The sequence below is a fragment of the Plecotus auritus genome, assembly GCF_963455305.1.
Source record: "Plecotus auritus genome assembly, chromosome: 8".
Lineage (NCBI taxonomy): Eukaryota > Metazoa > Chordata > Mammalia > Chiroptera > Vespertilionidae > Plecotus > Plecotus auritus.
This window is the reverse complement of record NC_137782.1, coordinates 119,039,895-119,065,321: the sequence shown is the minus strand read 5'-3', so window position 1 is coordinate 119,065,321 and position 25,427 is coordinate 119,039,895. Positions and strand designations below refer to the sequence as shown.

Here is a 25,427-nt window from a genome sequence, read left to right as displayed (position 1 = left end):
AGCAAGCCCGGTGTCACACGGTTCTTGCTCGCTAGTCAAGCATACTAACGCGAGCATCCTTCTGAGGGGGATTCGGCTAAGTCACAGGTACTGTTTGTTGCTTTTCCTCCTTCTCAGTGGACACAATGAAGTGTCTCAAGCAAAAGATGAAACAATACCCCACACTTGGACGCTGTAAACCTGCCAAGGAGGAGACGGAGTCACCATTTCTCAATCTTCCTACCACGCCGGTCTCAAAGTTTCTCGAGACAATAAGGCGAGTTCGACAGTCCCATTGACATCATGTCCCAGAGCGCGGCAGACAGAAGGCGGCTAAGACAGCGTGGTCCTTGGTTTCAGAAATCTTTAATCACTGGGGAGACTAAGGTGTGGCCACTATTTAGCTATTTCTCTTACAAGGAAGCCCGTCTACCCCACAAACCGACTTGACAGCTGACGACCACGAGGTTCAACACGAGCAGTCCAGTCCAAAGCTGGTTTGACAGCCTAACTGATGGGTCCAACAGATGACGAGACTCCCCCTACCCCCCGATTCTGTGGAAACAGACATTGTCAATGCCTTATGAATACATTGTTTGGAAATGAAAAAAAATCAGTGGAACACAAAAGGAGCAATGAAGCAGGCATGGTAACACCTAGAAAAATATGACGCTGTCTAGATCCCAATTTAGCTTTTGCCTAAAAACATGGGATATATCATTGGGAGGTACCCATCCCAGTGCCACAGCCGTTTTCTAAGGCCGGCCTAGGTTTCTGGAGAGACTATGCTTTCTATAGGAGGAAAAACCCACAAAAATAAAGACAAAAATAAAACCTAAAGTTCACTGATATTTTCTGTGGCTCAAAGTTCCAGTAAGAAGTATGTCACGCCCTCGCCAGTGTGGCTTAGTTGGTTGGGCGTCGTCCTGTGCACGGAAAGGTCACTGGTTCGATTCCCGGTCAGGGCACATGCCAGGTTGTGGGCTTGAGCCCCAGTGGGGGCCCGTGCAGGAGGCAGCTGACCAGTTTTGCTCTTATCTTGATGTTTCTCTCTCTCCCTTCCTCTCTCTAAAAAAAATCACACACAGAAAAGCTGTCACAGGACAACTGTGGTCTGTCTCCCTGAGTCTCCATCTTCAGATCTCAAGTCACTTAACTGGGGAGAATTCAAAAGCATTTTCTCTTAAATAAACAGTATCTTATACAGGGGAAATAAAATCCATGGGAAATGTTAAGACACAAACCAGAGAACTATTATTTTGTTGCGCCTGCTAATCTGAGCCTGCCCAGAGCCCGAGAGCCAAAGGGAGTCTGCTGCAGTGCTACGACTGGCTCTGACCTGCACCAGCTGGGAGGCAGCAGGGAGGAAGACATCAGAGTGGGCGGGGAGCCCAAGCTGCTCTGGAGCTGCAGATGCAGGTGAGAGATGCGAGAACCGAGATCTGAGGGAGAGGCAGCAGCAGGAGCCAGGAGAGGCGGGGTGGAGGCGCAGGAGAGGTGGGGCGGAGGCGTGCAATTAAGACACAAGAGCTTCACAAGCCTGCTCTCTGGAAGAAGCCACGACACACCATCTCTCTGGAAAAGCTCACAGCTGCCTGAGGCGAAGCCCCTTGCAGGAGAAGGCAGCCTTCACCCTCGGTCCCTCCACAGGGAGGTCTCCCTCTAGCAGCATCCAAAAAGGACATTTCCGGTAGACTTATTTATATATATATATACACACATACACACACACACACACACACACTAGAGGCTCAGTGCATGAAATTCGTGCATGGAGGGGGTCCTTCAGCCCGGCCTGTACCCTCTCCAATCCAGGACCCCTCGGGGGATGTCCAACTGCTGGTTTAGACCTAATCCCACAGGCCTGATCCCCCTAACCTCTCTCCCCTGCTGGCCTGATGGCCCCTAACCACTCTCCCCTGCTGGCCTGATCGCCCCTAATCGCCTCTGCCTCGGCCCTCACCACAGTGGCTTTGTCCGGAAGGACATCTGGAAGACATCTGGTCTATCCGGTCTAATTAGCATATTACCCTTTTATTAGTGTGTGTGTGTGTGTGTGTATATAAAAGCACTCAAATTAACTATACTGTGAGAACGCCTCAAAAACTTTTATTCTTTTTTTCTTCTGACCAGCACACTGCCTGGCACATACTGCTGGGCAGGCATTCAAAAAATTTTTTTAAATAGGCAATTGCTAATACTGGGAGAATGTCACTTTAGTGTTTCAGAAAACATATTATTCTTGGAAAGGGCTTGTTCTTTTACGACTCTGGAAAACAGAGGTTTTGTCCTAACTCTTGTAAGCCTCCTGGGATGGGCAGTGTAACACCTTAGATGAACATGGAAGTGCTTTGGACGGGCGGTTAAAAACTCTCAAGAAATTCATAGTTGTCCTAATTGCAGGGAAGACGGTGGCCTCTGCAGCCCAGGGCCGATTTGCAGCGCTGAGAGGACACGGGAAATGTCTTCTGTGACTCTCCCTGACGGGGACCTTCAGGACAGCCCCCCTGCTGATCCCTGCATGTCGCCTGGTGGGACCAGGCCAGAGGGTTAGCTCCTGAGCAGGTCCTCCTGACAGGGCCTCTGACCTCGTCCCAGATGTTGGGGTAACAAGAACCAGAAACAGGTATTCAGGACTCTCCTCAAAGGCCGACTCCCCTCTCCTTCCACTGACCTGGTATATTCCATGTGCACTACAAGTGGACAGCGTTCTTACAAATTAAATAACTTTCTTAAACTATAGTAAAACATCATTAACCCAGTTCTCTTTGAAAAGTCTTTCCAATTCAATTCCCAAAATTAATTTACAAAATTTTGTGCAAAAACACCTACCTCAAATAAATACAGGGGTGGGGCGGGGGGGAGGAGTGGGAAGAGCGAAACTGGTTTTTGTCTCTTAAATTAAAAGTTAAAAACACCAGCTGCATCTCAAAGTATTTGTAGAAGAAATGCCTCAAGAGGCCAAGAAAAGCGGCCCTCAGAGTCCGAGGTGCATTTCCAGTGAGGTTGTCTGTGTTCAAAACTCGCAGTGGATGCCCCCGCTGAGGTCCTTCACCACGCCCTCCTTGGCCAGCCTCAGCAGCAGCCGGGTCTCCGTCGTCACGTTGTGCATGGTCTGAAAGTTCATGGCCGCCATGCAGAGATTGTCGAAGTAATGCAGAGGTGTTCTGGGTTGGCTGAGGTCATAGCCAAAGCCTGCCAAGCTGACTTCATCACACAGGTGTGTGGCTAAGACAACGGCAATGACACCAATCGTGGGGACGTTCTGAAAAAGGAAAAAGACCCAACCATCTGAGCACAATTCGCTGCTTCCCACGTGGCATACATGCTGTGCCAGCAATAAAGGCTGCAATTTTAAACATCCCACAATTTCAGTCTGCTGTTTATTTCCAAGCCTTTTCCTGTGCGTCTCTATATACACATTATTTTTAAACAAAAATGGGATGTTCCGCAACTCAATTTTCTAGCTTATTATGAAGGTGTTCTCATATCCATTAGCTTTTCTTCACCCTTCACAGTCCCACAATATTGCATTGACTATACCATAATATGTTTATACAATCCCCTAAGGATGAATGTGTAGGCTGCTTTTAGTCCTTTGCTGTTAATGCTATGGTGAGCATCTTAGATTATCCATCTTTTCAGATTTCTTTAATTTCTTTACACTAAAAATTTTACAATTACTGGGTCAAGAACTATTTATATTTAAAATAGATATATATTGCTAGACTACCCTCCAGAAGAAGTGCCAACATATAATTCTACCCAAAAGCTAAGAACTACATTCTGCCCAAAATCTAAGAATTAAATTCAACGCCTTTATCTGCTTTCTTTCCAAAAAGCCCATTTTGTTAAGTTACTCAGACTTCTCAGCTATGCCCCACTTACACTTTTTGCTTTCCTACTGCCTACCCACCCAATGTTGTTAATAATCACAATAACAATAAAAACCCCATCGACATTATCAAGCTTTTAAATCTTTGCTAATAAAATAGGCAAAAAATGTCATTTGGCTCTCATTTGCTTTAATTTGATTATGGGTGAAGTTGAACATTTTATCACATATTCCCTCTCTGTATTAATTTCTTCTTTTGTGAAATGTCTGTTCATAGCCTTTCTCTATTTTTTTGTTTGGCCATCTTTTCTTTTTTGATTTAATAAGATCTCTTTGTACCCCGAGAGCATTTACTCTGTCAGACAGATGCTACATTTCCCCTTGCTTATTTTGTTCTAACTTTTGTTTCTGATACATTTTGCCAATCAGCAATTTCATATTTTACGCAATCAAATCTGTGCATTTTTAAAGGCTACCTTCTAAATAAAATCTATCTATCCTATATAATGTCTCCTTGGGAGTCTGACCACTTGCTATGATGTGCGCTGACCACCAGGAGGCGGCACATAATGAAGGAAGGCTCCAGCCAGCAGCCAGCAGCCAGCAGCTGGGGGGGAAGGAAGGCCCCCATTGGCCCTGATCGCCAGCCAGGCCTAGGGACCCTACCTGTACACGATTTCGTGTACTAGGCCTCTAGTAATCAAATAAATGAGCATTTGCCTGTGTTTAAAAAAATACTATGGGATTTACTAAAGAAACAGGGCAGTCTTTAAAAGAAGCAGAAATCTAAAAGGAATGAAAGATACCCAAGCATATTTATAGGAAAGCCTCTTTATAACTTAGTTTAAAACTTTTGCCAAAGTCTGTTTCTCTTTAGAAAACTTTTGTTGAAAGTGATGCTAACAGACTGCCATGTTCTGGGGGCCTCTCTGTGCTTCGTGTGGGAGAGCAGCTAAAACCCCTGCTACGTGAGTCCAACCACAGACCCCGACAGTCCCTGGAGAGGGGTGGAGCCGCTCTCTTCGGAGGGACAAGGCACCACCTCCTGACTGGAAACCTGGTCCTGGACAAGCTCCTGCAATGGGCAGGCACTCCACGGCCTTCGTGGGCTTGCCATCGCTGGAGAGGCAGGAAAGCACCAAAGAGGGCAGAGCCCCTGAAGATGATGGCAGCCTGCTGGGTAGGGGAAGAGCATCAACACCATGAACCGACCAGGTGAGCTGGGGAGTCGAGCCTGAGGCGGGAGCCAGAGTGGATTCAGCCCTCACTGCGCACAGTAAAGAACTAGGGTTTGTTCTCAAGGAGCCTACTTAGGTGTTAGTTTTCCTTAACCACAGAATTCTTCCTTTACAGTCCACACAGTTGTTTTCAAGGATCTTTATAATTAGAATTTGATTTACGTGGCAAATAGAAGAACCTGCTAATCTGCCCATCAGCTGATGACACCTCAGAGTCTAGCTCAGTGTTTGTAAACTGTGACCCTGACCAGCTCCACTTCCTAGGAAATATCTCAGTGGGGACAGCAGCCCCAATATTTCAAAATTCCTTGCTTTCCTTTACATATAAAGGCTTTGCTCAAAATGTTGTTTAAGAAGATTTCCACTGCTTTAATAAGTTTTTAAGACACAAGTCTAGTTATTCAGATGATAAATAGGTAAAAGGGGACTCGCTGCCCCCTGGTGGCAGCACAGGCTAATTACAGGTAAAGAATTGCAGTGAACAGCCTATAGTGCAAAGATTCTCAAATTAGGCTACAAAATAAAATTTCCCAGGGAACTCTGAAAATCCAAGGTATAGACCATAGCACAGACCAATTAAATCAGAATGTCTGGGGTAGGACCCAGGCATCAACTGGAAAGTACTGCTCTGGGAGCTGACTTTATTTATTATTACCTCTAAAGTGACGAGAAATGTCAATTCTCACCTGAGTGGCCCATAGAGTTAAAATGTAAAGAACTTTCCAGACTATCACAGTGACTTTCAGTGTCCTGCAGTTAGTTATATGAGATAGTTATGAATATCTATATATATAAAAGGCTAATATGCTAAGTGTCCAACCGTCTTGACCGGTCACTATGAGTGCATTGACCACCAGGGGGCAGACGCTAACACAGGAGCTGCTGAGCTGCAGTGACTTGGCAGCAGCAGTTCTCCAGTGACGCACCCAGAAACCAGAGAGGAGGGAGCCAATTCCTCGCAGGGCTGTGTGATTCCACCTTTGGCTGTGGATTATGTTGTTGCTGGGGCACTGTTGGCCCGAATCTGGTTTACTGCACACTTGTGTTTGCCTTCCATACCCTGTACAACAGCAACTTTGCAGAGTGCCCTCTCGCACTCTGGGATCCCTTGGGGGATGTCGGAGAGCCTGTTTCGGCCCAATCCCCGAAGGCCAGGCCAAGGGACCCCACCTGCTGGAGGGACCCCACTCACTCCGCAGAAGCCCTTCGAGCCATGGTGCCACCCCTGGTGCAGCTGGCCAGGGAGGGACCATGGGAGGTTGGGTGTCTGGCCCGTCTCACCTAGTCCCGGCCCACTGGCCATCTTCTAATTAATTCCCTTTTAAAGTGCATGAATTGGTGCACCAGGTCACTAGTCTTAAATAACATCTCAGTGACCTAGGTGCTAATGTGCTGACTATACTAAAGAGATGAGTCACCAGGGACAACCAATGAACACTAATGAGCCCAGGGTGCAGAGTAGTGAATACAGATTCAGCTTCTCATCATGGCCTAGGTTTCCCTACTGGAAGATGCCTCTGTGGACACAGCTGAGTCTAAATGAAATATGTACAGAGGTCACCCCTCAAACGCAGACAAGAATAGTTAACTCTCAGTAGCAAAAAAATAAATAAATACCTTATCTCGGCCCCAGAACCTGGACTGTGGCTCTGAATACTGAAGGATGTCAAAGGCAGTCTCTTTGATAATAACTGGATTCAAAATCCTGAAATGTTTTGGCTGTAATGGGATTTTTTCTGCCACCTGCTTCCAAAAGAAGAGTCGTACCCAAAATGGCTAAGAAAAGAAAACAAGCAATCATTAGGGATATGTAATAGTCTTCGTTCAGTGGAAGGGAGAATGCATCCCCTGATAACCAGGCCAAGCCGTGGTCATGGCCCCTGGTGGGCATGCGTTCTGTAGCAAAGTCACAGATCTCTGCAAAGTCATTATCTCAACTCAAAAACGCAACTCTAAAGGACCTGATTTTTGAAGGTGGCATTGGACAAGGAGAGAAACTACAGAACCAGCTCTTGTTTGGGGAAGAAACTGCTTAGGGAATGACCAGGGGAGGTATAGCCTTTTTAGGATTGAAAGCCACCATTCTGCCCAGGGAAGACTAAGCAAACAGCGCCAATTCAAGGGTCGTAAGTGCTGTGAGTGCCGGCTCTGTCAGGCCCTCACCCAGGGTCCTCTCTCTCCACTTACTCTGTTTCCTCGTCCCGTGAAGTCTCCTGGTGACTGACTAAGTCCTTTCCTATGTGCTTCATGTCCCAACTAGGACAACTTCTATTCAATAGAAAGCCCAGAAGACCATGATAACCTGCACAGGATCAAGCTCCGGAGAGACAGTCTCCACCACATGAAGCTTCTGTGAAAAGTCTAATATGTCCTATTACTTGTGTGGACAGCTAGTTTGTGCACGTGAATATAAAGGCACACGCACTCCACGACAGTTGGCCTCTGAAGTCAATTTCAACATAATGGGTGGGACTATAAAGTAGTGTGAATGATCACCGTAAAGACAAAGAAGAATATGACCAGGTGAGGCCATCTCCTCCATACCTGCCCCTCTGGAATGCTGGGAATTTACTCCTGTGAATTTACACCACCAATCAAAGCAGTTTGGGAGACGCTCTTTGAGAAGACTCCCCAGAGATTTTATGTATATCCTTTTGAATATCCCCAATAATGGTTTACATTAACCCATGTAAACCCAATTTCTAGAAAAAGCCAAAAACGATAGAAGTTCCAGTCTAGTGAATCAACAGTGAATCAATTGAGTCATCAACCTTAGTAATAACAATTTTTGTCCAAAACTTGATATTCCCATTAAGTAATGATCTTGATCTCCACCCGCGAATCGATCATGTTCTGAAAGCAATTTCCAGCAAGGAGTTCTGAGGGGTCCCCACAGAGGGAGTGGTTATTTAAAACACAACACAGAAGTATGCATTCCACCGTATCTGCTTAAAAGTAAAAGTCTGCAGTCACAATTAGAGACCCCCAAGACACACTTGAAGGCTGGATTTCCAGCGCTTACCAGGGTTTCGTTCTGCACCATTGCGTGAAGCCAGTTGAAGTCCACACTCTTAAATAAAACAGCGACAAACAAGTCAGTGGAATAATATTCCAAGTCAGACAGGGGGGCACCCTCTGGATAAGTCATCCTTATAGTCGTTTTATTTCCAACATGCTCTGAATATCCCTCAACGGGCGCACTGTTTAACCTGTATTATACAAAGGACAAGATAAACAGACAAAGCAAGCCATTAGCTACCTTATCACACCACAAAAGAATTCCCTCCTCGTGTTCTCCGAACTTTTTTAGGACTGGGGATGGGTAGTGGTTGGGGCCAGGGTGTCCCTCCCAGCAGCCTCCCTGCCCCCACAGCTCCAGCCTTTTCAGATGCCAGACGCATGCAGCCCTCCTTGCCCTGTGAGATGCCCTGTGAGGGATGCCCCGAGCTCATCTCTGAATGTCAAGCAATTCGTTCTCAACCTGCCATGTTAAGGCAATCCAAACATATTATATTTTGGGCTTTTTCTGGGCAGTGATGTTTCCTTGAAAGTCTCCCATTGTACTCAGATACCAGTGGCTCTTGCCAGAATTTCAAAAAGGTAATCAGAAAGGAAAACCAGGGCCAGGCAGACATGGAGAGGGTTATACATGGACAGGGTCGAATGGGGGAGGGTTGGGGGGGCAATGGGCCCAGGTGCAGTCTGGTCTTAAAGCAAGGATTTGGGACACTTACAACTGTTAGATCAGTGAAGGCTTTACAAGGGTGGTTGTTCAGGAGAGAAGTCTAAGAATTCTTCCCAAAGCAATACCACTGCTCACACTGTTATATAGTTTTGTAGTGTGTTTGGTACTTCACCCGTACTACATCACCTGTATCTAACCTTCCTTTTCTATTCCACTTCCTCTTCTAAATCTCAGACACCTATCCCTGGATTATTAAAAGACTAGAGGCCCCATGCACAAAATTCGTGCAAGGGGCTCGGCCCTCACAGCCGCCGCGGCTGCCTCGGCCCTTGCAGCCCCAGCTTCGTCCAGAAAGTCGTCTGGAAGGATGTCCAGAAGGTCGTTCAGCTGTCTGGTCTAATTAGCATATTACGCTTTTATTATTATAGATAATATTAGACATGACAACAAAATGTAAGACATGATCCTAGACCAGCTATTTTTTCCTTTTTCTTTCTGCCCTCCACCCCCGCTTTCTTTTCTTTTTTAAAATAAAGGACATTAGGAAAACTGGTGAAATGTGACTATAGATAAGGTGTGTTGTATCGGTGCTAACTTCCTAATTCTGACTACTGCTCTGTGCTTCTGTAATAGAATGTCCTTGCTCTTGGGAAACACATACTAAAGTACTTAGGAGTAAGGGAGCTAGATATTTGCAACGAAAAAGAAGTATCACATATGTAAAGAGAAAATGATAAAGACAATGTGATGAAGTGTTATCAAAGGGGAATCTGGGAGAAGGGTGAACGGGAGTTCTTTGCACTATTTTTGCAACTTTTCTGTTAAGTTTAGAATCACTTTCAGTCTAAAAGTTACTCCCCAGCCCTGGCTAATGTGGCACGATTGGTTGAGTGTCACCCTGTGCTGCCTCAATTTCCAATCAGGGCACGTACCTAGGTTGTGGGTTCAATCCCCAGTTGGGGTGTATGCGGGAGGCAACAGATTGATGTTTCTTTCTTACATAGATGTCTCTCTTCCCACCTCCCTCTCCCTTCCTCTATCTCTAAATTCAATTAAAAAATATTAAAAGTTACTCCCCAAAAGCTTCTCCCTTCTAATTATGCTAAGTCACCCTTTCTCTGGCCTAATGCTCAGTGGCCTCCCAGTGCCTATGCATGAAGTCCACGCTTGCCAGTCTGGCGCCCGCCACCCACCAGGCACCTTCCGAGCCCCCTTCCCGCTCTCCCAGGGCCTCTTCTTCTTCCTCCTGCCCAGTGAGGCTCCTCACCCAGATCTCACTGCCTGCCTTCCTCCTCCCTGAAGAGCCAGATCCCGCTGCTCTACGGCTGGAGGCCGCCGTTTCCTCCACATCTCTCCTCTGGTTTCTTACCTCCTCTATCAGCACCCCTGGTTTCTTACCTCCACCCCCATTTCCCAGTCCTGCACCATTCGATGGGCACGTGGTCCTGTCAGCCTCCCCCAACGCTGCCTGTGCACAGAAGGCCAGGCTTGAGGTTCTGGAAGCCTCAAAACCCTGCATATGGAATGCTGGGCCTGGCATGGACCCGGGGCCCTTCGGTGTCCTCATTTCTGGCATTGGCTGGCTGTGGTGGTTTCATCGAGGACTGGGATGTCTAAAGCACATGACACACACTGTCACATAGACATCAGCCCGTGAAAGGCAGTGATGTGTCTGCCTTCACCCCAACCTTCACACTCCCGCTTCACACCATCCTGCTTTCTGGTCACTGGGGCCTACGGTACCCCTTTTGACCTAAAACTTGGTTCTTAGCTATTTCTTCTCTCTCTCAGAACTTACAAAAGTCTGGTTCTTGCCTAGAACACCTTATACCCTTGCCCTCTCCTCCTTAGCCCCCACATTCCTACACATTCCCCCCAATCTGATGCTAATATTTACTGAGCATTTACCATAGGGCTGCCACTATTCTAAGTACTTTAAACCCATGGATGCCTTTGATCTTCACAGTAACCCTCTCAGGGTTGTGCTATTACCGCCTCCACTTACAGGTGAGGAAACGAAGGCACAGGACAGTCAGGACCCTTGCCCGAGACCTCAGCTGCCGGGACAAAGGTGGTGTGTACACACTATTGCTTTTAGTTCAAAATATCTGAACTAACCAGAGATTTCTCTCAACTGGTCCATTTTTTTTTATAGCAGTTCCACTACTGCCTCAGACCCCAGATTAGAAATCTTGGTGTCCTCTGCCAGAAAATCCTGTAATTCACTTTTCCAATATACCAAATATTTGATCTTTAAAAAATACATTTTTTTAATTGACTTCAGAGAGGAAGGGAGAGACAGAAACATTGATGATGAGAAAGAATCACCAATTGGTTGCCTCCTGCATGCCCCTCATGTGTTCTAATTGGGAATCGAACTGTGGCCTCCTGGTTTATAGGTCGACGCTCAACTGCTGAGCCATGCTGGTTGGGCTCATATTTGATCTCTAGCCTCTATTTCTTCTTTCTCCATCTCACACCTGGCCCCACACTGCGCACCCTGATTGCAACCTCCAAGCCCGGCTCCCGTCCTATTGTCTCCTGGGCCTTCAGTCAAATCCACATCCTACTTTCAACAAGTTTAATTAAGACCCAACTTTCATCAGGCTCCTGGTTTTGGACACCCTTAAGATTGAGACAGTTCATTAAAGTGTATCAAGTGCCTTAAAAACCATTCAAATATCGTCAACCCAATAATTCTAGGGATTCTTGGCATTATTTCCAAGGAAATAATCAGAGATGTACGTAAAGACACATGCATGAGAACGTGCAAAGCATTTTCACAATAACAAGGAAACTGGAGATATTCTAAGTGTCCAACAATAGGAGGGTGCTAAGTAACATATGATATGCTCATTTAAAGAGATAATAAACATTTAGTCAAGTTCGTTTCCCAAAGTCATAGAACGACTTCAGAAACTATTTACTACACTATGTTAAAAAAGCAAAACACTTCATAAGAATATAAATGCACTCATTAGTACGTATGTACAACAAAAGTGAAGAAAAAATACAGCAAATTAATAGTGGTTGGTTTTTGTGCCACGAGTGCCATTTTCTTCCTTATATTTTCCTGTATTTTTAAATCTTCAAGAATAAAAGTATTTTACTTTTATAATCAGAGAGCATCTTAACCAGCTACGCCAAGAAGAATCCAGGCTGGCTCCTTATGGCCTGTTGTGTGTGTTTTCCGCAGCCCAGCCAGCAGCCTGCAGGGCTCACCCACACCAGCCCAGCTCCCAGGCCAGGCACCCACCCACTCAGCCTCCTGTCCTCCTGGCCTTGTCTGGCACAGCCTTCCTCCTTTGCTGGCTTATCTGAACCTCCCCATCCTCCTACCTCACCTCTTCTGAAAAGTGGTTTGCCAAATTGGGGTCAGTACCGCACAGTTGGGAGCATCTAATCATATCATGTTTTTGTTTTGGTTTCCTCAACAGTCAACTCCCCGATGGCAGCAGGTGCATGCAGGGGACCAACAGCAGTGAGCTAGCTCTAGAGGAGGAAGGTTGGTCTCAACCAACGTACCTTATCACCACATCGAACTGGTTCAGGGCCGGGCCCAGCTCTAGTCCGTGGAGTATCCCGCCGCTTCCGATGACCACGCAACGCTTACAACTCTTTGCTTTCAAGTGTTCAGGAAGGTCGTGCTCAGGCAAGAGTTTGAGGAGGCTCTGCACTTTCCTGGAGAACTGCCGGAATCCGAAAGGAGGGTCGTACTTGTACTCGGCCTCATTCGCCCTGGAGCCCTTCTTCACAAAGGGCGGCAAGTCCATGCTGTACCTGTGCTCAAACAGTCGCACCATGGACTTCCTGGCAAACCCAGGCCGGCACTCCTTTTGCAAGACTTGCTGCCCGTATTTCTGAGCTCTCTGGAATGGAATCACACCAATCTGCATTCACAACACTGTCAGGCATCAGAAATATACACTTAGAGGTGACACTGTGTCATCTGTAAGGTCTCTGACGTAGCTCCCCTTCTGACTGTTGTCTTTTAACACAGAACATCTGCTTTTAAGAGTTAATTTATGTGAGAAACTTGAAGGAAAAACCTGGGAGGATCACCTGATATGAGATAGACTCAACAAGAGTATCCTATCTAATAAAGAAGGAATATGCAAATTGACCACCACACCGTCACAAATATGGCGGCGCCCATAGCCACAAGATGGTGGTGCCCAGTCCCCTCAGCCCCATCGGAGTCCCCCAGTCCTTTCAGCCCAGTCGAGGGGGGTGGGGGGTGGCAGGCGCATGGTGCGGCTGGACCCACCCTTAGCCCCCCAGCTGCCCAAGGCCACCCGAGGCTCAGGTAACCAGGGCCAGACAAGGCTTGCACTGCCGGCAGTGGCAGCAGCAGAGGTGTGATGGGGGCATCGCCTTCCCCTGATCTCCAGGTCACCTCCCACCCCTGAGGGCTCCCAGACTGTGAGAGGGGGCAGGCCGGGCTGAGGGACCCCTCCTCCAGTGCATGAATTTTCATGCACGGGGCATCTAGTTTATTTCATAAAGGATTATTTATTGTTGTATATAGTTTTAAATGTTTGCTCCAGCTGTGTTTTTTCTCAAAGCAGGAAGGACCCTCCATCTCCTACCACCCCCAGCCTAACCCTGTTCAAGTAAATTTGGGGGGGAAAGATATACTTTGAGGTGTTTAAGATTTCATAAAATCCCATCACACCTTACCACATGGATGAAGCTTAAAGACATTATACCCAGTGGAATAAGCCAGTCACAAAAATGCAAATAGTGCATGATTCCATTACATAAGGTGTCTAACATAGTCAAATGTATAAAGTAGAGTGGTGGTTAACTGAGACTCGGGGGAGGAGGAGAGAGGAAGGTGTGTTTAATGGGTAGTTCCAGCTTTATAGGATAAATGTTTCACAACGTGAATTTCAACTTTGTAAGATGAAAAAGTTCTAGAAATCACAATGTGAATATACATAGTCCTTAAAAAATGCCTAAGAAGGTAAATGCTATGTTATGTGTTTCTTACCACAATTAAAATTTTTTTCCATATTTCAGGTTTTAATCTGTTCAGGGTGAGAAAACAGGCTTACTTATCAGTTGGGGTAATGAGCTTCATAGAGTCTGGAAATTACTCTCAATGTAACCAAGGAATAATGTCATGTCAACACAGAAGTTGCCTTGGTGTCATACACAATTTTCCCTGTAGATTAACATTTTGCATCGACAAGGAACAACTATCTAATGCCAAGTACACTAGCCCAGCTGAACCCACAAGGCCCGCAGGAACATGGTGCCACTGCCCATGCCCCACAGCCTGCCTCCTGGTTTAGTCTGGCCAAATGCTGCCTCAGGATCAACCGCTTGGCAGAGGTCCTCCCTCGTCACAGAGCTTTTTGTTCTCAAGTCCACACTCAGCAGCCTTGGCCCTGCCTTACCCCTCCCACCACCAAACCACCTTCACACGTGTGTGTGTGTGTGTGTGTGTGTGTGTGTGTGTAGTCCTATGTTTCCTGGAATATTTTTAGGATTGAACATGTCCTTTGAACTATGACAGTACTATTACATCGATTATTTATTGCTGTATATAGTTTCAAATATTCGCCCCAGCTATGTTTTTTCTCAAAGTCTTGTTATTTTTATTAGATTTTTGTATAACATGTTTTTGGCCTGGCTGGTATTTTTTTTTTCAGTTATACTTGGCATACAACATTATGCTAGTTTCAGCTATACAACACAGTGATTAGATATTTATATAACTTATGAAGCGATCCACCCAATAAGTCTATACCCACCTGACACCATACAAAGTTATTACAATATTATTATGTGCCCTGTGCTGTACTTTACATTCCCCATGACTATTTTTATAACTGCTAACTTGTACTTATTAATCCCTTCACCTTTTCACCAGCCCCTGAAACTCCCTCCCATCTAACAACTGCCAATGTGTTCTTTGTATCCTTGAGTTTGTTTCTATTTTGTTTGTTCACTTTTTTTTTTTAAGTTCCATATGTAAGTGAAATCATGTTATTTGACTTTCTCTGTCTGACTTATTTCATTCAGCCTAGTACCCTTTAGGTCCATTCATTCTGTCATAGATGGCAAGATTTCATTCTTTTTATGGCTCAGCAATATGCCATTGTATATATGGACCACATCTTTATCCAGTCATCTATTGATGGACACTTAGGTTGCTTCCATCTCTTGGTTATTGTAGATAATGCTGCAATGAACACAGGAGTACATATACCTTTTTGAATTAGTGTTTTGAATTTCTTTGCATAAATACCCAGAAGTAAGATTGCTGGGTCCCATGGTAGTTCTATTTTTAATTTTTGAGAAACCACCAGACCTGTTTTCCATAGTGGCTGTACCAATTTACAATCCTACCAGAAGTACATGAGGGTTCCCTTTGCTCCATATCTTCACCAACCCATGTTGTTTAATGATTTATTGATGAGTCATTCTGACAGGTTTGAGGTGATATCTCACTGTGGTGTTAATTTGTATTTCCCTGATGATTAGTGACACTGAGCATCACCTATATGTCCTCTTGGGAGAAATGTCTACTCAGGCCCTCAGCCCATGTTTTCAATTGGGTTGTTTGTCTTGTTGGTATTAGATTGTATGAGTTCCTTATATCTTTTGGATAATAACCCCTTACTGAATATATCATTGGAGAATATCTTCTCCCATTTGACAGGTTATCTTTGTTGATGGCTTTGTTGATGGTTTCCTTTGCTGTGCAAAAGCTTTTTAGTTTGATGTAGTCCCATGTGTTTATTTCTTCTTTTGTTTCCCTTGCCCAAGGAGACATATCCAACAAAATATTACTAAGAGCAATGTCAGAGAGTTTACTGCCTATGTTTTCATCTAGGATTTTTATGGTTTTAGGTCTAATGTTAAAGTCTTTAATCCCAAAATGTGCTTAACTTTAACAAATTGTTCTTAAAAATCCTCCTCCCTTGTCCTTGACTGTTTGGCTCAGTGGATAGAGCGTCAGCCTGGGGACTGAAGAGTCCTGGGTTCGATTCCCAGTCGGGGCACATGCCTGGATTGCAGGCTTGATCCCCAGTAGGGGGCATGCAGGAAGCAGCCGACCAATGATTCTCTCTCATCATTGATGTTTCTCTCTCTCTCTCCCTCTCCATTCCTACCTGAACTCAATAAAAATATATTTTTAAAAAATACTCCTCCCTGACTTTATATATATATATATATATATATATATATATATATATATATATATATATATAAAATAATATTTTATTGCTTTTTTACAGAGAGGAAGGGAGAGGGGATAGAGAGTTAGAAACATCGATGAGAGAGAAACATCGATCAGCTGCCTTCTGCACACCTCCTACTGGGGATGTGCCCGCAACCAAGGTACATGCCCTTGACCAGAATTGAACCTGGGACCTTTCAGTCCGCAAGCTGATGCTCTATCCACTGAGCCAAACCGGCTAGGGCTTTGACTTTATATTAATAACCCAAAGGTAACTGCAGTTTAGAGATGTGAGATAATCAAAAAACATCAGAGGCAAATGGTTAGTGTTAAATAACAATAGGTTCTACTACACTAAGATTTTACTGGATTCCCTGGTAAATTAAGCAAGCCAATAAACTATTAAAAACATAATTCTTGGAGAGAAAACAAGATGGCAGCATAGGTAAACACCTAAACTGCTGCCTCGCACAATTTCAAAACTACAACTAAAAGACAAAACGGACATCATCCAGAACCACAGGAAGGCTGGCTGAGTGGAAATTCTACAACTAGAAGGAAAGAGAAAAGCACATTGAGACTCAGAGGAGCTGCAGGAGGCAGAGGTACTGAGACGCGCGAGTGGAGAGGATGGGCAACTGAGTGTGCGGCTGGCTTTCTCAAGTGGGAGGGAGACAAAAGCGCCCGACTGCGCTGAACTCCAGTTCCGGGCAAGACTCTTGGGACCCAGACTCATACGGGGTGCAACTGGACTGTCAGGAAAGAGAAAAGCACACTGAGACTCAGAGGAACTGCGGAAGGCAGAGGTACCGAGGCGTGTGCATGCGGAGAGGGCGGGCAACTGAGTACATGGCTGACTTTCTCAAGTGGGAGGGAGACAAAAGCTCCCAACTGCACTGAACTCCAGTTCTGGGCGAGACTCTGGGGACCCAGACTCATTCAGGGAGAAACTGGACTGTCTGGCAGCGGGCAGAACTCAAGGGCGGCTTTCTCTTAGAGGTGCTTGCAGCGATTACCATGGGACACTGAGACACAGGGGCCTATTAGGACAGGGCTGATGGGAAACCAATGCTGTCTGCTTTGCCCTGAGACTCCGCCCCATCCAAGCTGAACACAGAGGCTTTTGCAAGTCTTGTCTCATAAGGGTGTCTCCAGCACAGAAGTTCTCCCAGTGTAAACACAGCTGATCCTCACAGCCAATTCGCCTAGAGGTCAATTCCTCCCAGTGATACCAACAACAATCAAGACTTAACTACAACAAGGCTTACACACAGTCCACAAAGGGGTGCACCAAGAGTGCCCACCTCAGGTAACTGGGGAGGCTGAGCCACTGGGCCATATAGAACACCTAGCACACAAAGCCACTCTATCAACTCAGGGAACCAGCCAAAATGCAGAGACAAAGAAACAAGTCACAAATGAAAGAAATGGAGGAAAGCAAACGACTGGATATAGGGTTCAAAACCACGGTTATAAGGTTTTTCAAGAATTTTCTAGAAAAGGTCGATAAAATTAGCGAGACCCTCGAGGATATGAAAAAGGACCAACTAGAAATTAAGCATACACTGACTGAAATAAAGAATAATATACAGAGATCCAACAGCAGACTAGAGGATCACAAGAATCAAGTCAAAGATTTGAAATACAAAGAAGCAAAAAACACCCAACCAGAAAAGCAAAAAGCAAAAAGAATCCAAAAATATGAAGATAGTGTAAGGAGCCTCTGGGACAACTTCAAGCATACCAACATCTGAATTTTGGGGGTGCCAGAAGAAGAGAGAGAGCAAGTACTGAAAACCTATTTGAAGAAATAATGACTGAAAACTTCCCCCACCTGGTGAAAGAAATAGACTTACAAGTCCAGGAAGCGCACAGAACCCCAAACAAAAGGAATCCAAAGAGGACCACACCAAGACACATCATAATTAAAATGCAAGAGCAAAAGACAAAGAGAGAATATTAAAAGCAGCCAGAGAAAAACAGTTGTTACCTACAAGGGAGTACCCATACAATTGTCAGCTGATTTCTCAGCAGAAACTATGCAGGCCAGATGGGAGTGGCAAGAAATATTCACAGTGATGAATAGCAAGAACCTACAACCAAGATTACTCTACCCAGCAAAGCTATCATTCAGAATTGAAGGTCAGATAAAGAGCTTCACAGATAAGAAAAAGCTAAAGGAGTTCATCACCACCAAACCAGTATTATATGAAATGCTGAAAGGTATTCTTTAAGAAGAGGAAGAAGAAAAAGGTAAAGATAAAAATTATGAACAACAAATACATATCTATCAACAAGTGAATCTAAAAATCAAGTGAATAAAAAAATCTGATGAACAGAATAAACTGGTGAATATAATAGAATCAGGGGTATAGAAAGGGAGTGGACTGACAATTCTCGGGGGGAAAGGGAAGTGGGGGGTGCAGGAAGAGACTGGACAAAAATCGTACACCTATGGATGAGGATAGTGGGGGGGAGGGGTAAGGGCAGAGGGTGGGGTGGGAACCGGGTGGAGGGGAGCTATGGGGCAAAAAAGAGGAACAATTGTAATAATCTGAACAATAAAGATTTATTAAGTTAAAAAAACACATAATTCTTAACCATCATTACATGATATTGTGATGAAGATGAATATTTTTGATCCAATACCTGTACATCTTGATTTAGCTTCCTGTATTAGCATCATCTACTTCTTGCAAACATGATAAGATCTTCCTTGGACAATGTTTCCAGCCTTCCCCTCTTCAGGGAGCCTGCTAGTCAAGCATTCTCTCCACCTTAGATTTCCCTGTCCCAGGGGTGGCTGGGGAAGCCTCCCTCCCCACTCCATTCTTGAACAGAGCCCATGTGGTCACCCGCCCACTGTGGACCCTCGGCTCCACATCCCACAGCCTGGCCACCACCACATGGGTACTTTGTCTGCAGCTGCTATAATAACATTTTTGTAGACACATATCTATCTTATAGTAGAACCCCCACTTTAAAAATGTTTTACTGATTTTTAGAGAGAGAGGAAGGGGAGAGGGGGAGAGAGAGAGGCTCTGGCCCTGGTTCTGACAAGGGAAACTGTTATTCTTGGAGCCTCAGATGAGGCTGCAGACACTATGCATGACCACTGTCTCAGGTCACGTCATGATGTCTGAGACACCTGGCAAGACTGGCACTAGTACAGGCACTTTGTGGGCTCAAAGCAGCATAATCATAAGGGCAGAGCTGGCATAGCCTGGGCTAATGATTATCTCCCAAACTCCAAAAACCGCAGCCTCTACAGACAGAGAGCAGCACACCAACACCGGAGGAACAGGAGTCTGACCACGAATCGAGATCTTCATGAACAGTCAGTGGGAAAGCCCGAGAGGAAGTGGTCCCTCCCGGCGCAGCCCCAGAACTGAGGGCCAGCCCCTGACCCCACCTGCTACCCAGCAGGACCTCAATGCCCAGCCAGAGGGGGCAGGGCAGAGGGGCTGCGCATACTAGACAAGCTTGTCTCTGGACTCTGGCTCTGAAGGTTAGAAACAGCAATTTTTCGAGGACAAAGGTCTAGTTCCTCACTACAGAATGACATCACGAGCATCTGGTTTTACAAGCCTCCTGGGACAGAGCGCCACGGGAGACCTAGAGAAGCAGGTGACTGACGCGTGACTGGAAGGAGAGGTGGGTGTTCAGGCTACCTGTGCTCAAAGCTGCTGGGTGGCTGCATTTTCTCTCCAGAAGTTTCGTTTGGAAAGAGTGAAATTTCATTCGATTTCCATTATGGCCGAGTTCCACTGCAGGCTTCAAACTTAATTTTCTAGACTGTGAGCAGAGTACAAGGCTTAGCATTGTCTTCTGACCGTGACCCCTCCCTGGCCTCGTTCACAGTGGGTGCAATAATCAACCCCTGGCAAATAAATGCTTCCAATGCCACCACACATGCCGAAAGCAACAGCAATTGAAAGCAACAGCAATTCTCTTTTTTCTTTTGTTTCAACTCCTTCAAAGACACACAACCAGCTCTGAGAAAGCCACTAGGGGCAATTTCTTCTAACCAGGAGCTCCTAGCCTCTCTCCTCCTTCCAAGTTTTAAGCCTTGGAGGAGGAGAATCTCTCCTTTCGGAGAGAATCACCTTGCGGAGCTGTGACAGAGAGGAAGGCTCCTCTTCTCTCTGCAGACAGCTCCAAAGGATGCCGAAGGGTCTGGATTGCATGCACCCAGGGTATGCAGAGAATGGGCGACTCTCAGAGACACAGGATCTCCCAGGTCCCTCAAATCAAGGCATGGGAATGAGGGCTTCAATTTTTAAGTTTTCCAGGGTCCTGGCCAGATAGCTCAGTTAGAGCATTGTCCTGACACACCAGAGGTGTGTGTTCAATCCCCGGTCAGGGCACACACAAGAATTAACCAAAGAATGCCTAAATAAGTGGAACAACAAATCAATGTTTCTCTCTCTCTCCCTTCCTTTCTCTAAAAGTCAATAAAGTTAACAACAAAAACCGTCTTCCAGGCTGAACTTGCTGGCTGCCCACAATTAAGAATAAAGAGACAACTGGTAGTTGCAAATGTCAATGCCTGACGATTTGCCATGGAAAACCAGGGTATTCTTTTTTTAAAAAAATCAAAGTATGTTGCTTTTTGTTTCATATCCCACATATAAGTAAGATCATACCGCATTTGTCTTTCTCTGTTTGACTTATTTCACTTAGCATAATGCCCTCAAGGTTCATCTACACTGTTGCAAATGGCAGGGTTTCCTTCCTTCAGATGGCTGAGTAGTATTCCCTTGTGTGTATAAATACCACATCTTTCTCCAATGAAACGGCAGTATGGTGGTTACCAGAGGGGAGGGGGAGGGCAATGTTGAAGAGGAAAGTGCAATTTCACCTCTCAACCATGCTTTCAAAGTGTCCGAGCATTCTTGCAGAGACCACTGTTAACAGCCTTTAAAAAAAACTAACAAAACAAAACCACAAGTGGCATACTGAGGGCCATCCCATCTTTAAATAGAAAATATAAAACCCATAACCAACATAGCCACACACCTCTGTGTGACTGCAGGCCAGGCCCAGTGCAACCAGAACATGCTCAGCCAACAGGGGCAGCAGGGGCCCACAACACTTTGAGTTGCTGAAGGTCATCAACAGAGCGAACAGTGCCCCTCCCTCATGGCTCGGAGACCCTCTTCTGCTAATGTACACCCACAATCATTCAGATTTGTCCAATCGCTTTGGATTCACTCCACCAAGCGCCTGGAGGCAGGGTTGTCTTTGTGGGGAGTTCTTATTGAACACCATCTCCCAGCCATTGGGAATACCATGGCCGCACCAGCCAGCTTCCTCCACCATTTCCTCTATTTGGGGTTTCTGTTCTTCGTTCAATGATTCATGACTTCATATCAAATTTAGGAGCTGCTTAGAGCAGTGGTCAGCAAACTCATTAGTCAACAGAGCGGCAAACTGCGGCTTGCCGACCACTGGCTAAGAGTGTGGCATTTAAGGCCTTGCACTCTGGACCTACCGCATTTCAGTCTCATATTCTGCTATTCCCACCCCAAATCCTCAGCGATTTCCAACTCTGGCTTGCCTCTAATTTGGAAGGCCCTGTGAGGCATCTGCGTTTTGCTCCCTCTGTGTGGGATGAAGCAGGACAAGCTGTGAGGATCACTGTGGCATTTCAACAGGGTCAGCAATGCTAACAAGCTACATTAAAAAAAGTCTCAATAGAATAAAAGACACCCCTCTTTCCACCATGGTTACAGGGTGGCTTTACTTTTTACGTTACTAATTTCTGAACTGAGACTTTCACAAATGTGTGAATTATTTAACTGCCCTCTTAAGCCTCCCTTTTCCCACAAATTACAGCAGACTTTCCCCTGTCTTCATTTCTGTATTATCTGAATTTTGGGTGTTATTTTCATAATTGTAAAAAAATAATCTTTAGAACTGGGTTGATGTGGTGGTCATGGTGGGCTGCCTAGGGGGTTTCCACACCTTCTCTAGGGAACCACAGTTGTGTTCACCCTTTTTCTACACAGGCAGTGGGCTTGGGAGGCTGGCCCTGCCCATCAGGTACCTCCAACCTCTCTGTCAGTGAATGGTCAGGAACCCTCACTGGAGCCAATCAGGGCAGGGTACTGGCAGCTATCAGAGTCTGTTATTGGCCCAGCAGTAAACGTTGGCCCCATAAGCCTAAATGGAGGACTCATACTCCATGTTTCAGGGGGAAGTTGATGGGGGGACTTTTTTCTGTTTACTGTCTATTGGTAGACATGGAGAGTTGAACAGGAAGTATCTGTCCTACTCCTCCAAGGAATTTTAAACTTAATATACATTCCTGAAATTTCCTGTTGTTAAACTGTGGATTTTCTGTACAACTTGGAATTCAAAGATGAGAAAACAAACTGTGGTTTAAGGAATATCTCCCTCTCCCTCTGGAGTTTAATATAGATAAGTACATATTAATTAGTGTAAAACGTTAGCACACAATCCCTATCTCTCAAGGGCTTGTTTGTTGGACAGTGAGGAAGACAAAATACCACAGTGGTGTGCTGGCCTGGTGGCTCAGTTGGCTGGCGCATCCTCCCACACACTAAAAGGTTGTGGGTTCGATTCCCAGTGAGGGTACATACCTACGTTGCGGGTTTGATCCCAGTCAATGTGCATGGGAGGCAACCAATTAACGTTTCCCGCTCTCATTGATGTTTATCTCATTCATTCTCTCTCTCTCTCTCTCTCTCTCTCTCTCTCTCTCCCCCCCCCCTCTCTCTCTCCCTCCCTCCCTCCTTCCCTCTCTGTCAAATCAATAATAATAAGAAGAAGAGTGTACAGCCACACATTAGATTAGTGGGGCGTGCCTACATGCAGAATGGCAGCTAAGGAGCTTTCCCAAGTGGCTGTTGAAGATGGCAGAGAGGCAGGTCCCGTGCTTGATGGCCAAGACCATCTCCTGGGCACCTGGTGGCCACCATGGCCAGGCAGGTACTGCTGGGCCAGAAGGTGGTGGTTGTGCACTGTGAGGGCATCAACATTTCTGGCAATTTCTACAGAAACCAGTTGAAGTACCTGGCCCTACCACTTCTGAGCCCCCAGCCACATCTTTCATCAGACTGAGACTGTGTGGGGCCTGCTACTCTGCAAGACCAAGCAGGCCAGGCCGCCCTGGAGAGCCTCAAGGTTTTGACGGGATCCCACCACCTACAAGTAAAAGTGAATGGTGGTTCCCGCTGCCCTCAATGTTGTGCTTCTGAAGCCCACACAGAAGGCTGCCTGCCTAGGGCACCTGGCTCATGAGGCTGGTGGTCACAGCCGCGCTGGAGGAGAAGAGGGAGAAGGCCAAGACCCATGACCAGGAGGGAAAGCAGCTCATGAGGCTACAGAAACGGGCCCAAAAGAATGTGAAGGAGAACTGACAGATACACAAAGGTCCTCAAGACCCATGGACTCCTGGTCTGAGCCCCATTAAAAAGAAAGAAAAGTTGGGCAAGGAGACATCAATCTGGGGCAATGGGTGAGAGCACGGAGTTCCAAAGGGCAATTTTAGGTCGTGATTCCTTTTCCTGAAATCCCAGAAACTATATATTTTTATAAACACCATCTCTGTTCTCAAATAACTTATACTTTAGATGGGACAATGAAAGGCTTACATAAATTATTATAATACCAGGTGGAGAGTGGCAAGTTTCAGAGCACTTATCTGCACCCTGCAGGGACAAGCAGACCCTCCCGGACTATCACTGTAGCTTACGGGAAACGGCTGTAGGCAGCCACGGCACATGTCGATGCAGATGGTGCTGGCCTGACACTAAAACCACCATGTTGATTTTCACCCCACGTGTCCCTGAAGTCCAGCGGGGAAGTCACTAAGCTGGGGACTAGTTGTGCCAGGCCAAGGAAAGCCCCAAGTCCCGAAACCAGCCCTCACGCTGCAGCCAGGTACTGGTACACTGAGAACCACAGGGTCTCAGGGCTAAAGAGAACCTAAAAGGCCCCTGAGCCACCCGCTGTCTGATACCTGAGTTCTACCTACCGAACCTCCACAACAGTAATCCTGGCTTTGCTTAGAGACCTCCAGAGACTTGCCACAAAGGTGGCCCAATTATTTCACCTTTGGACGCCTAGGACCATCAGACCCTTCTTTCAGCTTGGCCGCTATCACCTGATCTGCATCACTGACACTGAGGCCACCCAGGCGGGGCGACCTTCCATGGCCCAGGACTCTGGCTGCTGACAGTAGCTGCCATGTGGCCTGTACCAGGTCTTCTCTCCTTCAGGTCCCCATTCCTTCTGAGGTTCCTCAGGGACATGGTCTCAAGTCTCTTCTCTGGTCATTCGCAGAAGTTACTATGATTCCTGGGGGGAACCTTAGAGAGTGACGGCCATATGTTCAGAGCACTTATCTGCACCCTGCAGGGACAAGCAGACCCTCCCGGTCTATCACTGTAGCTTACGGGAAACGGCTGTAGGCAGCCACAGCACATGTCGATGCAGATGGTGCTGGCCTGACACTAAAACCACCATGTTGATTTTCACCCCACGTGTCCCTAAACCACAGGCATCTTCCCCATCTTGTACTTATGAAATGGTGTGCTCAACACTTGCACAAGAGAGCTCACCTTTCTCTGCTAATCCCTACTCAAGAGCAATTACCCTTGCAGCTGGTCAACAGTGTGCAGAAGGATGCACAGAGAATATGGAGAGTGCAGCTCACAGAAAGGGAAGCGCTCACAGATATGAGCATTTAGGCCTTTTCCAGGAGACAGAGACCGGACGTCTAAACACTATCCAAGAGAGCTGTGAAGGGCCTTAGAGTGAAAAGGGACTTGGGGATGTCCGCAAGGCCAGCCAGATCGGGAGGAGAGGGAAGGCCCAAGCAGTGGCTATTGGACACATCCTGCTCCAGCAAAGCACACGTGCTAATGCTGAGTCAGTGAACGTCGGAGGGCAGAAGCAGCGAGGACAGGAAGGCTCCGTGATCAGCAAGACCCCTGAGACAAAGTGTCTGCATAGGCCAAGCTGTGTGTTTAACTACACTCTCTCCATTTACTTCGGTGTCTTTACCACCAACAAGTTTGAGGCACTTAGGATAGACAGATTAAATCAGAACCATGTGAAGAAAAATCAGGATTAGAAAAGGAACGTGTGGATATTATCTTACTCAACTTGGATGACCACCCTACCACATAGATGTTGTTATCTACATTGCATAGCTAAGAACACTGGGTCTCAAAACAATGAAGTGCCTTGCCCAAGGTCACCTTGTTCCTAAGTGACATTTACATTTGATTCTAGGTCAGGAACTTCAGCTCTCTCCTCTCTGCATCGCACTGTCGACCTCTTCTGGCTTCTTCTCCCTGGACTCCCTCCCCAGGCAGAACACAGGGTCATCAGGAGCTCAGATTCTGAAACAACACTGCTGGGTCCAAGCTCCGACTCCACCCCTTACTCACACAGGTGACAGTCTCCTGTCCTCCACTTCCTCAGCTGGGAGATGGGATTAATAACAGTGCCTACATCCCAGGGCTG

At 46.2% G+C, this 25,427-nt stretch overlaps 1 protein-coding gene across 3 annotated transcripts in view; it reads right to left on the bottom strand.

The window, feature by feature from the left end:
- Positions 1–326: 326 nt before the first annotated feature.
- ST3GAL5 (ST3 beta-galactoside alpha-2,3-sialyltransferase 5) overlaps positions 327–25,427 on the bottom strand; it is a 56,073-nt gene continuing 30,972 nt past the window's right edge. For all 3 annotated transcript variants that reach the window (XM_080685118.1, XM_080685120.1, XM_080685119.1), the window contains exons 4-7: positions 12,263–12,606; positions 8,075–8,261; positions 6,670–6,828; positions 327–3,244 (exon numbers count right to left, since the gene is read on the bottom strand). In XM_080685118.1, coding sequence (XP_080541244.1) covers positions 2,996–3,244; positions 6,670–6,828; positions 8,075–8,261; positions 12,263–12,606 — 939 coding nt within the window. In that variant the 3' untranslated portion in view covers positions 327–2,995. The remainder of the gene's footprint in view (positions 3,245–6,669; positions 6,829–8,074; positions 8,262–12,262; positions 12,607–25,427) is intronic.